The sequence below is a fragment of the Dipodomys spectabilis genome, unplaced genomic scaffold, assembly GCF_019054845.1.
Source record: "Dipodomys spectabilis isolate Male_0828 unplaced genomic scaffold, ASM1905484v1 ptg000081l, whole genome shotgun sequence".
Lineage (NCBI taxonomy): Eukaryota > Metazoa > Chordata > Mammalia > Rodentia > Heteromyidae > Dipodomys > Dipodomys spectabilis.
Window position 1 is genome coordinate 17,708,384 of NW_024870758.1, and position 15,086 is coordinate 17,723,469.

Below are 15,086 nucleotides of genomic sequence, written 5' to 3' on the forward strand. Positions count from 1 at the left end.
TGTAAGATTTTGTCTTAAACTGGTTTTTCCTCAACATGGAATTAAGACATGTTTCAAACTAGTCAAGAAACAGCAGGGGTGTGGGTATATTTTGAGATTACTTTCATACTGTTAATCTTATGTCAAACTCCCCTATGTAAAAACATTGTATGCTATTCAAACTAGCCAATCATGAGCAGACTGTAGACCTCAGCTCAACCAATCTGAGTAAAGGGGCAGGGCCTGCTGCATTAGGGATAAATAGGGGGACAGCTTGCTGCTCTGTGTGCTTGCTTACCAGACTGTTGGCTGATGGCAACCCCTTTCTGCAGAAGTAAATTTTGCCTTGCTGACGCAATGCTTTATTTTCACATCTATTGTTGTGATTCTAGTGTTTCTTGGAGAGTATATTTATAACAAATATGTAAGTATGATAATGCCTTTTAAGTGAACATTATACTATTATAGAAATATCTGCCTATTTTCCATGAGATTTCAAATCTCAAAAAATCAAACACAAAGCAGAAAAAACACAATGCTAGCAGTAACCTTAAAGTAATCTCTAATATTAATTAAAATACCTTCTAACTCCAAGAGGTCTTGAGAGTCTGGCTTGGAATCAGTTGGATCTATACTCTGGAGAACTTGTAGGGCTCTATCCATTTTATCCTTAAAAAATATTAAGAAACTTTACTTGGTGAATAGAAAATAACTCTTTCCAGGCATTCTCAAAGACAATACATATTAAAAGTCTTGACAGTTTAACTATTAGACAAAAGAAAAACTCTACCTCATCTATATAAATGGACTCAGCCTCTGAATCCTCAGTTTCCTCATCATCATCATCAATTACATTCAATTTGTCCACAGCTGCTACGGAAACAAAGTAAATTTCAATTCTTCAGCATTTAGTCAATTAAGTCATTAATTTTAAAACGGCCTATGACCATCCATAAGAAAAAAAAAAAAAGGAAGCTCTTTAGTCATCACATTTTATAACCGTGTATTTCATATATTTATACATTTGTGTCATGGTATTTGTTTAGTACTTATGGAGTCATATATAATCATAGGTATTTACACATATACCAGGGAGCAAGGCACATAGGAATACTGTGTTCACCGAGCTTCTGCTCTAGCAGAATCACCAAGGTAAAACATGGGTAAAAACTACAAGCATATTATTATCTAACAGGTCAAACCCTAGGACTGGCACAGACCACCAAAAAACAAAACAAAATAGACTCCAATATTTCTATCTACTATAAATGTTAAGACTAGGAAGAAAGCATAAGTAGTGACAATGTACCTACCAGTATTCAAGTGAGTACCACCATCTCACAACTTGATTTTCTGGTATTATCATTCCACATACAAAGACAAGACTAAATATAATGTAGGGTTTTTTTTTTTTTCATTTTACATTTCTTTTCAAAACCTGATAAGGATTAGCATTAATATATGCCTCAGTAAGTAGACTAAGCATACTCTGAAGGACAGACTGCAGAACTTAAGTCCTGGCTCTATCACATACCTCTGCCTCAGTTTCCTTACCTGTAAATAAGAGTAACAAAAGAATCTATCTCACAAAATTGTGGAAATCAAGTGAAGCATTTCAAAGGATTCAACACAGTGACTATCATCATTAATACTGCTTCACTGAGATTTCACACTTCCTACTTGCAGATAAAGCCATGCTTTCTCAGCAAGGGTGATAGGGTCTGAGGGTACCACATGTGGCTACAGGTAAAGTTCTAAGCACATGATGCAGAACCCTCAGTATCTTGTTTATAATTTAGGGCACTCCTACTCAGGTCATCATGCTGACACTTCCCAACAAGGGTTTCCAGAGCTGGTGCCACTAGGCCTATGAGGTATTATTTTTATAGAGAAAACACAAACCAGATCTCACAGTATAAGGTTGATTTAAACATTTATTTGTATGGTTACTATACACATTATGTCTCATGAAGTATGTAAGGCAACTCCCCTAAAATTGACATGGAGATAAATGAATCACTTCATTTGATTAACGATGTTAAATTGTAATACTTATCATTTAAAACACAGGTAGAATGTATTCTTAAATGCCAATAATAAAACTCAAGTGACAAACTTAAACTTACCTGCCTCTGTCTCAAGGTACAAATTAGCTGTTACAAAATTAGATGGGAAGAGTCCTGTTCCTCTGTGATTCTCTCCTTTCCACCAATTGGCATCGCTGAAAACAAAAGGCAAAGTAGCCTTTATTCCTCTACATTTTAGTGTGTTAGTATCAAGAGGAATTACATAAAAATGTAATTTACCCTACTCTGAAGTATCTAGCTATACAAAAGAAATATGTTTTTCCTAAGTTTAATAAAAGAAATTGAGGCAGGCAATGGTGGCCCATACCTGTAAATCCTAGCTACACATGAGACTAAGATCTGACGATTTAAGCTCAAAGAGCCTGGGTAGAAATGACTGTAAGGCTCCAATTAACAAGTAAAAAGCAGGGCCTGTGATGTGGCTCAATTGGTAACAGTGCTGGCTGCGCAAGCAAGCCCTCCAAACACAAGGCTCTGAGTTTTAAAACAGAAAACAACAACAAAAGACACTGAAAAGTACAACATTGAAGTCTGTATCATTTGTTTCTAGCCTTTTACCACTAAAAGACATGAGCCCCGGTGTGGTAGTGCACATTTGCAATCCTATTTACTTGAGAGGCAAACATCAGGAGGATCATAGTTCTAAGCCAGTCATGGCAAAAAGTCAGCAAGACTCCATCTCAGTAAAGAAGCTGAGGATAGTGAGGTCTACCTGTTGTCGAAGCTACGTGGGAGGTATTGGTAGGAGATCAAAGTCCAAAGCTGGTCCCAGATATTTGAAAAGTAATAAAAAGCAAAAAGAGATGCAAGTGTGGCCCAAGTGCTAGAGCACCTGCCTACAAGTGCTAGGCACTAACTTCAACAAATTCCTTCTCACCTGACTTTTACCATGTTGATGATTTTATCTTTTTTTAGTCCATGTATTCATGGATTAAAATCATGATGAAGCATGAAAGTAGGCAAGACAAGCAAACACCAATTTAAAGCGTGATGATTCTTTCCTAGTCTCAATCTACTATTTTCTCTACCAGCTGATTTTATGGGAGAGGAAAAAAACTGCTCAATTTTTATCTCCTAAAGCACTATAATTTGATCATTTAAGATTTAAAATATGATATTTATATCTATAATTTTTATATTAAGAAAGGATAAATCACAACTAAGTGAAAAATGATGTAAACATAAGGGACAAATTTTACCATCAACAAATTTATTTACTAACATTTGTGAAAGTCTAACAAAGACAGAATAATACTTCCACACTAAGCACTGAAGTAAAATATAAAATAGTAAGACACCATTTTTCATCCTCAAGAAATACTAAATTCAGTTCTGTGCTTTTCAGCCTTTTGCTGTCCTTTCTGGGATTTGGTTTCTCATTCTTCTTTCTTCCCATCCAGGGAATTGCTGAGCCTGTTCAGAATCCACTTAAAATATACTAAGAGGAATGCTGGTATCTGTGTCTAGGAGTACAGTAGCAGGGGACAAAAAAAAAAAAAGGGGGGGGGGGGGGACGACTCCAAACTCTACAGGGAGCTAAAAGCAGAGAAGGGCTAAAAGGCTTTCTAGATGATGTTACATCTTACTTGTTTTGAAGATTGAGTAGGAATTCACCAGGAAGAGAAAAAAAAGGGGGAGGGGATGGCCGAAATAAAAGTATCTGCCTACTGTTATTACACATAAACCAGAAAATAAGAAGATTTAAAGAAGAAAAAAAAGAAGGAAAAAACCCCTCTGAACTCAGATGATAGTACAAAAAAGATTATCCTATGTAGTTTCTGGTGTCAAAATAAAGGACATTCTGAACCTAAAGCTGACTCACCTGGCAGCATTTGCATGAGTGCTTCAAGGACGGCCACAACAATAAAGAATTACAGCAATAACTGTGTAAGAAAATGCTGCGTCTACCACTAACACAGAAAGCAAACCCTGAAATTCTGGAATTTCCTTAAAATAGCATTTTGTATTTACCCAACCGTCGAACTTTGCTAAATGCTTTTGTGTCCCCAAAAAGGGCTTTCCAGGCAGAGAACCAAACATACAAGGCTACAGAGGTCTAATCCCAACATGACATTTTGGAAACTGCACAAACGGCACTCAATTATTTGAAATGCCTACAGAGAACAAAACAGAGAGTGCTAGGGAAGGCTTTAAAATGTAGAAAATGGAAGGATTTTGGTATACCTGTTAATAAGAAATGTACATGCTATCAGCAGTGATTTTTAAAATGTGATTCAAGAATGATATATGTTGAAAGCACTTTAAATTCCGTACATGAAAATGCTTAACTTTTATGCTTTTAACTTCACAGTAATATAAAACCAATGAAAAGAATCACTTCTGGAGCATCTGGATGTTTCTTTTTTTTTTGGGGGGGGGGGCCAATACTGGGTATGAACTCCGGTGCTCATGCTTGTTAGGCTGGCTGGTGTTCTATTGCTGAGCCCTGCTTTTTTCTGGTTATTTTAAAGAGGGAAGTCTAATGAACTCTTCTATCTGGGCCAAGATCCTCTAACAGAGGATAGTTTTGTGGTGGATTTTTTTGTTTTTTTGAGACAAGGTTTTGTTCAAAAACTTACAGTCCTGCTTCTTCTTCCTGAGTGCTGAGTACAAGCGGGCATGTACCATACTATATGAAACAACTTCCCTCTACACTCTAACTTTAGCAATCAAGTTGCATCTGTGTTGAAATCCTGCCAGTGGTTAGGAATTAACATTGACAACATACATTTACCTCAACATACAATGATAAGCATGTCTACAGCAACCAAGAGTGGGATGTCCTGTTATGAAAATGACAGAAAGTGGTCTACATACTACATTCTACTTCTGTTGAATTCTCTTAACAGTTACAAAGAGCTTTTTGCATAACTCTCAACTGAAAATAGTTAACAAGAGTCTAAATTAACTAATTTGTGAAAAAAAACATAGTATAGCACAGTAATGTACTATAGGAACTATGGAATGCTACATGAAAGCTAAATACAAAACTGGTACTGTATGAAAGATTCAGAGCAGCTACAAGGGAAGGAAGGGGAGAACTAAGTTATTGCGCAGCGTAGGATAATACGTTTCTGCAGAAGTATACCTATGCCTAGTCACTATTACATGAACATTGAGCATGAAAAGTTAGACAGTTTTATATATAAAATAAGTTTTAATGTAGGCAAAACCCACTTAACTTGTAATTGTGTTTCTATTTGTATGACTGTAATTTTATACTTATATAAGAGTATTACACATGTAAACTCTTTGATAAGTTATAACTAAAAGCTATTGAAGCTAGACATCTCAGAGTGTTTGTTAACATACATTTTTGCCTTTATTTTTTTTCTGTTTGCACTGGGCTTTGAACTCAGGACCTGTACTTGCTTAGGCAGACATCTCCATCTTTCTACTAACTCTCCTTTTAGGGATCATATACATCACTTCAAACAATTATTCCTTAAAAAATTTAAAAGCATTCAGGAACCGGTGGCTTAGGCCTATAATCACATCTACTCAGGAGGCTGAGATCCGAGAATCACAGTTTGAAGCCAGCCCATGCAGGAAAAGTCCATGAGACTCTCATCTCCAAAAAATCAGGAAGTGGAGCTGTGGCTCAAGTGGTAGAATACCAGCCTTGAGCAAAAAAGCTCAGGGACAGCACTCAGGTCCAGAGTTCAAGCTCCAGGACTGACACTATCTATCTATCTATCTATCTAGCTAGCTAGCTATTTTAAAAGGGTTTTCAATGAATACAACACTATCTTGCTCTTAAATTTTCTTACTCTCAATTTCTTGCAGCTGTCCTCATTTTATTTTAAATAGTTTATCTATTAAGTAACATTTCCAATAAATATTTGCTTCAGCAAAGCAAAACCATTATCTACACATTTAAGAACTATACTAAGCTAGCCAGGCACCAGTGACTCATGGCTGTAATCATAGCTACTTGGGAGGCTGACATCTGAAGCTCATGGTTCAAAGCCAGCCTGGGCAGAAAAGTCTCCATGAGACTCTTATTTCCAATTAACCACTTACAAACTGGAAGTGGCACTGTGGCTTAAAGTGATAGAGCATTAGCCTTGAGTATAAAAGTCAGGGACAGTGCCCAGGCCCTGAGTTCAAGACCCACAACTAACAAAAAAAAGAAAAAAGAAGAAGAAAAAAAAGCCATATAAACTAAACTAGTATATGCTCACTGAGTTATTTGTAATGGAAACCAAATACTTATGCTTTATTCACAGCAACAAGCTATCAGGGTTCACTCTTGTTAAATTTCCTCAGCTTCTATAAAAGTAAAAGTAAAAACAGACACGGTAGTGTATATATCTGTCATCCTAGCTATCCAATAGGTGAAAATAGGAGGATCACAGCCAGCCAAGGCCAAAAATGAAAAGCTAGCAAGAACTACCTCAACAAACAAACTAGTGCCGTGGTTCATAGTTGTAATCTCAGCCACCTGGAACTCAGAGTAGGAGCATCGTGGTATGAGGCTAGTCTGAGTGAAAGTGAGACACTATTTGAAAAATACACTAAAGCAAAAGCATTGGAAGATATGACTTAATAGTATAGGCCCTGAGGTCAATGTCCAAAGAGACCAAAAAAAACCTCAAAAAACAAAAACCTAAAGCTAGGCCTAGTGGCTCATGCATAAAATTCCAGCACTTAAGAGGGTGAGGCACAAGGATTACAAATTCAAGTTCAGCCTAGGCTACACAGCAAGGTCCTGACACACACATACAAAAAGCACAGAACAAAATTAGATTCAATATATATCAAACTATTTTTTCTTACAACTTTAAATGAAAGAGAAACTGTGAGGAGAGTAGAGTAGTTGATTAAGAATTAAAGAGAAGTCTTTAGGTTAAGGGAAAGTACAGTAACTATTTTTCCCTCAATTTTTTCTGCCAGTAATTTTTATATTTTTCCCTCCCAAGGTAAATGCATTCAAATGAGTGAAATATTTATGTGTTTCCCAACTACAGTAAACAATATTATTTAACAAATCTTTTATCCAGGACATAAAGGAAACTTTATCATCAGATTTAAAAGTATATAAAACTCCCATTATCTAATCTTTACCACAGGAAAGGTATTAGTTCTACTGATGCAAATATACTCAGAGGTTAAAATAACAAACATTAGGGAATCTCACTTAAGATTACTGTATTTTAAAATAACAGAATATTTTATAAATACAAATTTGAAACATACCTGTCATCCAAAACAATAATAATTTCTCCACGTTTAAAGGTGAGCTCATTGTCCTCAACAGCTTCAAAATCATATAAAGCTCTCACTATCCGTGCAACCTTATTATTTAGTGGAATTTCGGCAGTAGGATATAAGGATTTTGTCTCAGTATATTGCTGTTTCTGCTCTTGCAATGATAATTCAATAGCTGGTTTGAGAAATTAAAACACAAAATAACAAGATAGCCAGGATTAATTTTGATTTTTAAAAAGGAAACATTAGTTGTTATTAGAGTTCTTGATTATAGCCATTCTTGTTAGGGAAATGAACCCTAAGATATGTATTCAAATGTTTTTTTCTTTCATGCGATTGTTTCTAACACAGTTATAAGATTATTTCTTTGTTGCTTTGTATGTCCTTCCCCTACGGTATAACCCCTACTTTCACTGTATTTGATGTCAGTATAATTTGTGGAGGGGAAGGGAAAAAACAAATCGTTTAACTAGGGATACAGGTGGACCCATTGCAACAATGAGATGTACAAGTCCTATGTTGAAAACGAACTCTATAACTTTGGTGGGGGGGCAGGAAGAGATGGGATGGGAAGGGGAAACAAAGGAGGAGGCTACAACGCTTGATAAGAAATGTACTCATTATCTTGCCCATGTAATTGTAACCCCTCTGTACAGTATGTTCACAATAAAAAAAAAAAAAGGAAACATTAGGTGACAGTTTAACAATAAACCAGGTGGATATTTCATTTGTCCAAATAAATGTTAAATGGTTGACTCGGGCAAGGCAGGGAAACACAGCATTTTTTTTTTTTTTTTAATTTTGGGTCTGGTCGTGGGGCCTGAACTCTGGGCCTGGGCGCTGTCCCTCAGCTCTTCAGCTCAAGGCTAGCGCTCTACCACTTGAGCCACAGCGCCACTTCCAGCTTTTTTCTTTTTGCTTATGTGGTGCTGAGGAATTGAACCCAGAGCCTCAGACATGCAAGGCAAGTGCTCTACCACTGGGCCACCTTTCCAGCCCCAAACACAGCATTTTTTAAAAATAAAGTTCTTGCTCATTCCTTATTACCACAGTCTGGCATATATAGCTATTATTTTTATAGCAAACAGATTGTGACATTATAATATGGGTAACTTTCCATATAGGAGAGCCATGAACATATTTCTGTGCTTGACTCATAACTCTGGCATTAAAGAAAAGGTAAAATGTAGTCTTTCCCAAAGTAGGGCATAAAATATATATCATACAAAAGGAAAATGAATTAAGTTCATCTCATGTCATTTGTTTTCCTGACTTTTAAGACTCTATTAGTTTTTGGAACTGAGGCAGAACTAATGTACATATAAGTTTATTACAATTTCAATAAACTTCTGGTGAGGATATTTTAAGTGCTACCAAATTATACATGTTTCATTCCTTACCTTTAGCTATGTCTTCATCTTCTTTGTTTTTGCTTGATGACGTACCATTCTTGGCAGTGGCTGATAAAGTCTGCAATGTATGAATAAAATGAACACAACCATCCTTTCAAGGAAAACACAAGCACTATAATTACTTTCTGATGCTAATTTAAAAACACTTTGATAAGTGAATTCCACTTAGAAGTTCTTTATGATTTTGAGTAGTTACTTTTTAATATTAAAATAAAACAGCAACCAAGGCTCCAGTAGTAGGCCTAGTAAGTACAGGCCCTGAGTTCAAACTTAGTAACACAACCTCCTCCCAAAAAGTGTTTTCAAGAAAACAATATAAATGTTCAAAGGTCATGAATTGGCTTATGTTACATATTGTACATATCTGACATAGAACCTGGCACATAGAATGTACTGAAATATTTAGAGAATGAATACTTATGATTTTACTAATTTTACTGCCTGATCTCTACTATCCAGGGTCTCTTATTCTGAAAGATGCTCTGTTGCTATCAGCACACATGTCTGTAGAAGTGCCAGCCTGAAGTCAAGACCTACTGAAGGGGAGTACAAAAAAGGACAGAGAGCCATTTGAAGTACTCTTCTAGTATGCACTGGGTTGGATAGTGTTGGTTTTTCAAGCATAGCAGAGGACTAAAGAAAGGTCATGCTTAAATAAAATAGGTAAGACATGACTTAGATACCTAGCATATGTGCCCAGCACTCTGAACCATCATCCAATTTTGTAACATGGATTTTTTAAAATGATATGCAGAAAGGACAGAGCAGTTCTTTTCTTTCTTTTTATTACTTATGGGACTTTACTCCCAAAGCTCTTCCTTGTATTTTTAGACCTGGACTACTATAAAATCCTTTGTGTCTTTAGTCTGTAGTCCAAAATAAAATATACAGTAATAGCTTTCTTTTTCTTTCCCTATCACAATAGTAACTGAAGAACAGAAGACAACAGAGCAAAAATCTAAGACAGCCCCTCTCCAACAAATAATTCTTCATGTTACTCTTCCCTTCCTTCCATCATCTCCTTACTCCATTCTACCTCATGAAATATATTGTCTCAAAATTCTTCCTCTTCACTTCCTCACCATCTTAATTTGTAGTTCCCTTTCTTGGATAGATATATCTAGTATGTACCCTTCATCCACTGAAACTTTCAATTCAAATTAGTTTTGTCTTACATTTATATGGCTACCATTCAAATTTACCATAAGATTCTTCAACGTAAGAGCTGTCTTATACATGTAAACCTTTTACATAATTCCAGACAAAGAGTAACATTAAAATACATTTTACATCTGAGTTACTTTTCAATGATTTGATTTGTCAAAGAAAAACACTCAAAAATCAAAATGTCTACTAATATAAGATACTGCAATAGACCCTTGGGTATATAGTTCCAAGAAGTCTGCTGCTGAGGAAAAACTATAAATGCTCAAGGTTCAGTACTTTAAAATTACTCAGATTTATCTAACACATCAGGAATTATAAGCGTCCATAACTTCAAACTGCTTAGAGTAGGCTACAAAACTGAGGTAAACTTTACTGTTGTACCCACTGACACTGTCTACCAAAAGCAAGGCCTTATTCTCAACTACTGGATTTTGACTCACTTTCTCATTAACACCACCCAAGCTCCGCAAAAACATGTTGCCTTTCAACAAATCTAAAATTTTCACTTTAGCAATTAGATTAAGCACACTTTTGGTGTAGGAGGATTACTGTAACTTTCACCTCACTTTTGGGAGGCTAATTATCACAAAATTAAGAGCAGGGAAATGACAGATCACACAATGTTTCAAACAACTTTAGAACTTCTCTGAACTCAACTGAATTGTGCAATGCACACAGGCAGTGGAGCTTTTTGTTCAAGGCTAGTGCTCTATCACTGAGCCACAGCTTCACTTCCAGCTTTTTGGTGATTAATTCGGAGCTAAGAGTCTTACGAACTTTTCTCCCTGGGCTGGCTTCAAGCCCCAATCCTGATTTCAATCTCTTCAGTAGGACTCAGCACATAATTTTTGTTTTGGGAATGTCTTTCAATTTTTTTAATTTATTCACTTTTTGACAGTATTTGGTCGAAAACCCATGGTGTGCGTGTGTGTGCGTGTGTGTGTTCAAATAAAAAGTATGGGTCCAACCATGGTCTGAATGAATCTCTCACCTGAGAACCTGCTGGAGGAAAAGTAATTCCTTCTTCCTTCATAGATTTAATAGTTGCAGCTATTAGACTAAACTGAGGGTCCTTCTGAAATTCTTCTGACCATTCCACCATTAAAGACTTCAGCTTTTCGCATACTTTAGGATGAGCCTTAAAAATGGGGAAAAAAACCCAAAATGTAGTTCATTATTTAATAGAATTACCACCAAAACGGTCTTTAATTATATGAATATCAATGATTCCTGCCTGAGAAATGGATACATGCCTATATACACCTAAAAATAGTTGCTTCTTATAAAATTAGCCTTTCAGAACACCAACTTCAGTCTTACATAATCACTATCTTTTATATTCACAGATTCTGTCCTCTATTTTACTTAACAGTCTTAATAGTCAACTGATTTTGATATCAACTTTACTAAAAGTATGAGACTATCAAAGGTATCAGTAGCAACCTCATGAAGGTCCCTTCCTCTCTGTTCTATGCTTACCAAATCTATTAGAAGCCAGTAGAGAATGGTAGTTACAGTCAGAAAACTAAATCTGAATCTCAACTATACCACATACTTGCTACATGAGCTTAGAAAACATTCCCTAGCTTCTTAAACAGGAAGAGAATCTATGTTCAAGTATGGTTAAGAATAAACAAAGCAGACTACTACGTAGACTTCAATAGCTTTAGCTCTTACATATGTTTTGGTGCAATACGCATTAAAAATCAAATTCTGGAATAAGAAGCTTCATTTCAATTTATTTAAAAATGATTTCATTTATAATACAACTCTGTTATTATGTATAATTAAAATTATGCATATTTTTAATGATTTAAAAATTCACTTTCTTTTAAAAATTTACCTTATTTTTTATCACAGCACGTACTTCTGTTGCAAAATCACGGGAACATACTTCTAAATGAAATATCTTTCCACAGTTTGCCACACAAGCCCCAAGAAGCTATTAATTAAAATAAAAATTAATGCACAAATGTTGACAGTCTTATTAAAATGAATGTTCTTTTAATTAAAAATTGTGTCAATAAGAAGGAAGAATTTGGTGTGTGAAAACATAAGGAAACTCCTTTGTACAATTAATACATGCCAATAAAAACAGAAAAAACTAAATTTGGATAAAATAACATAACTTGTACTCACAGTTAGTGCCTGTAGAGCAACATGAGGAACTTTATGATTTACCCTTTTCATTATAGCTTTTAGGCAATCTTTTGCTCTTAAAAAAAAAAAAAAGAAGTATATTTTGAGAATTTAAACTCAAAATGCTAAAAATATAATCAAACACCTTTAAAGATAAAATCCTAGACACTGCTTGGTTATAGTTAATAGTTTATAAAATAATTTTACACAATCTTTCATTCACAGAATCCTACATCTTAAAACAATTCTTTAAAATATTGCTTATTCCTACATCAAAAGACAAATAATTTTAGAAATCAATATGAAGAAGTATATCATAGGAATTCTTTTGATATCTTCAGACAATAAATACTATCTTGAAAAACCACTAGCAAGATATGTTTTTAACAAAGGCTCCCTTAAAACATGAATGCATGTACTGTGAGAAATCTAGTGTATATGTCAGAGTAGAAGCAGACCAGTTCACCGCCACTGCCACTTCAAAATCACTCATCTTTATAATCACGCCTCACATTACCTATTGTTACAGCCGATGCTCATACATGTGTAAGTCATAAGCAAATTCCTCAAATAGCTCATCTATTCATGGTTAACATGCAGCTCTGTGAGTCAAGACTGTTAAAGTATGGAGCAGGTTTTCAGGTGAACCCTTTTCCATTTGTTCTTTCAGGATAAGGTACTCATGTAACTGGCCTACTGGATCTCTTTACTTCTACCTCCCAAAACGAAATAGTACAGTTAAATAAGTAGTTTAAATAATAATTTAGTTATATACATTGAAAACTAACATCTTGCCAGATATGGTGGTACACACTTGTAATCCTAGCACATGGGAATGTGAGGAAGGAGAATCATGAGTTTGAGGCCAACCTAAGTTCCATAGCAAGACTACTTCAAAAAATAAAACAGTAAAACACATATACACAAACAAACAAACAAAAAAACTTTAACGTATCAACTTCCTTTCAAAGTTTTATCACATGAGGAAACAGGGAAACCAAGCTACTAGACATTCACTGAGCATCTTACCCATTAGGAGTGCTTCCAACTTTGTCACATATGTCCATAATAAGACTCCAATCTTCTGTGGTGTTGTACTCATTTGTGGCTTTTTCTGTAAAACATATTAACATATACAAAAGACATATACATATGTCTTCTAAATACTAAAACACCAATAAAGGGCCGGCAACAGTGGCTTATATCTATAACTAGTTTCTGAGAAAGTTTGAAGCCAGCCTGGGCAGAAAAGTCTGTAATAATTCATCTCTAAAACAACCAGCCAAAAGGAGGACTGGAGGTAGTAGTAGAGCACTAGCAGTGCAAAGAAGCAAACTGAGAAAGTGTGAGGCCCTAAGTTCAAACTCCAATACCACAAAAATAACTTTATCTGTATCTGTATCTATCTTCCTCCCACCCACCCACCCATCTATCCATCCATCCTAATTTTTAAACATTTTATCATCCTCACAAGAGACTTGTACTCACTGGCACTCACTGCCCATTCTCCCCTTTATCACATTTACCTATCTGGCTTTTTCATATAAACAGAATCATACAGTATAGATTTTTGTAACTGGCTTGTTATTTAACATAATGTTTTCAAATTCATTTATTTTACTGCCAGCATTCCACTATGTACATATACAATATATTCATCTATTTGTAATTATGAACATTTGACTTCCTTTTATACTTTGGTCATATTCAACCCTCATTACTCTCTCTTAATCCCCTGCCATTTTTACAATTTTTAATGGATTTTTTTCTTTTTTTTTTTTTTGGTGGGGGTGGGGGACAGTACTGAGATTTAAGTCAGAGTCTGGAGCCTGATAGCAAGCCACCCTATAGCCCCTTTTTTGCCTTGGTTATTTTTGAGGTAAGGTATTGCTTTTTGCCCAGGTGGGTCTGGACTATAATTCTTCTGCTTTGAATATTCTTTGAATCACTGGGTGTGACTGACAGTGTGTACCAGTGAGCCCAGCCATTGTCTTCCCCGTAGCTGAGATAAAAACATATGCCACAAGACCCAACCATTGGTTGAGACATAGTCCCATCAACTTCTTTTTGCCTGCACTGGCCTCAAACTGTGACACTCTCAATCTCCATCTCTGTAACAGCTAAAATTACATGCCTGAACCAAGGCACCTGACTTCATTATTCTATTTTTTATACATTCATATATTGGACTTTAATCATATTTATCCTCCATCACTTCAGTCACCCTCCCCCAACCATCCAGTCTCCCTTTTTGGCTAATATAAAGAATACCTCTCTGCTATGAGCATCCATGTATAAGTTTTTCCTTTTTGTGTGTTAATACTGGGGCTTGAACTCAGGGTCTCATACTCTTGCTTATCTCTTCACTCTAGGCTAAAGCTCTACCTCTTGAGCCATACTTCTACTTCTGGCTGTTTGCTGGTTAATTGCAAATAATTGTCTCATGGATTTTTCTGCTCCAAATGACTCTGAATTTCGATCCTCAGATCTTAACCCTGGGGGGGGGGATACTGGGGAGGCACAGCCCTGACTAAAAGCAAAAAGAGCTGGAAGCATAACTCGAGTGGTAGAACAGTTGTACAGCAAGTACAAGGTCCTGAATTTGGAACACTAGTATGCTCTTCCACAGAATATATGTTCTTTAGTAATACACAGTATTTATTATTTAGTAATATTTAGTAAAAACATTAAACATGCTAGGTGCCAGTGGCTCTTGCCTGTAATCCTACCTACTCAGGAGGCTGAGATTCTGAGGATCATGGTTCAAAGTCAGTCCAGGCAGGAAAATCTGTGAGACCCTTACAACCAATTAACCAGCAAAAAGTCAGAGGTGGAGCTGTGGCTTAAGTGGCAGAACACTAGCTCAAAGTAAAAACAAAAAACAAAAAACAAAACACAGGGTTCAAGACTCAGGATTGGCAAAAGAAAAGAAAAAAATTAAACATGTTTAAGAATGGTAAACATTGGCTGGGAAGGTGGCTCAGTTGTAAAGTGCTTGCCTTGCATGCATGAGGCCCTGGGTTCGATTCATCAGCACCACATAAAGCTGGAAGTGACACTGTGCTCAAGTGGTAGAGCGCTAGCCTTGAGC

At 35.9% G+C, this 15,086-nt stretch overlaps 1 protein-coding gene across 2 annotated transcripts in view; it reads right to left on the reverse strand.

Moving 5' to 3' along the window:
• Stam2 (signal transducing adaptor molecule 2) overlaps nucleotides 1-15,086 on the reverse strand; it is a 46,281-nt gene that overhangs the window by 14,875 nt on the left and 16,320 nt on the right. The window contains exons 2-10 of one of the 2 annotated variants that reach the window (XM_042683468.1): nucleotides 13,025-13,109; nucleotides 11,996-12,071; nucleotides 11,700-11,798; nucleotides 10,848-10,994; nucleotides 8,678-8,747; nucleotides 7,266-7,452; nucleotides 2,106-2,200; nucleotides 770-849; nucleotides 561-648 (exon numbers count right to left, since the gene is read on the reverse strand). In XM_042683468.1, the coding sequence (XP_042539402.1) occupies nucleotides 561-648; nucleotides 770-849; nucleotides 2,106-2,200; nucleotides 7,266-7,452; nucleotides 8,678-8,747; nucleotides 10,848-10,994; nucleotides 11,700-11,798; nucleotides 11,996-12,071; nucleotides 13,025-13,109 (927 nt within the window). Of the gene's footprint in view, nucleotides 1-560; nucleotides 649-769; nucleotides 853-2,105; nucleotides 2,201-7,265; nucleotides 7,453-8,677; nucleotides 8,748-10,847; nucleotides 10,995-11,699; nucleotides 11,799-11,995; nucleotides 12,072-13,024; nucleotides 13,110-15,086 lie in introns of both variants that reach the window. The other variant, XM_042683467.1, reaches the window with a different exon arrangement.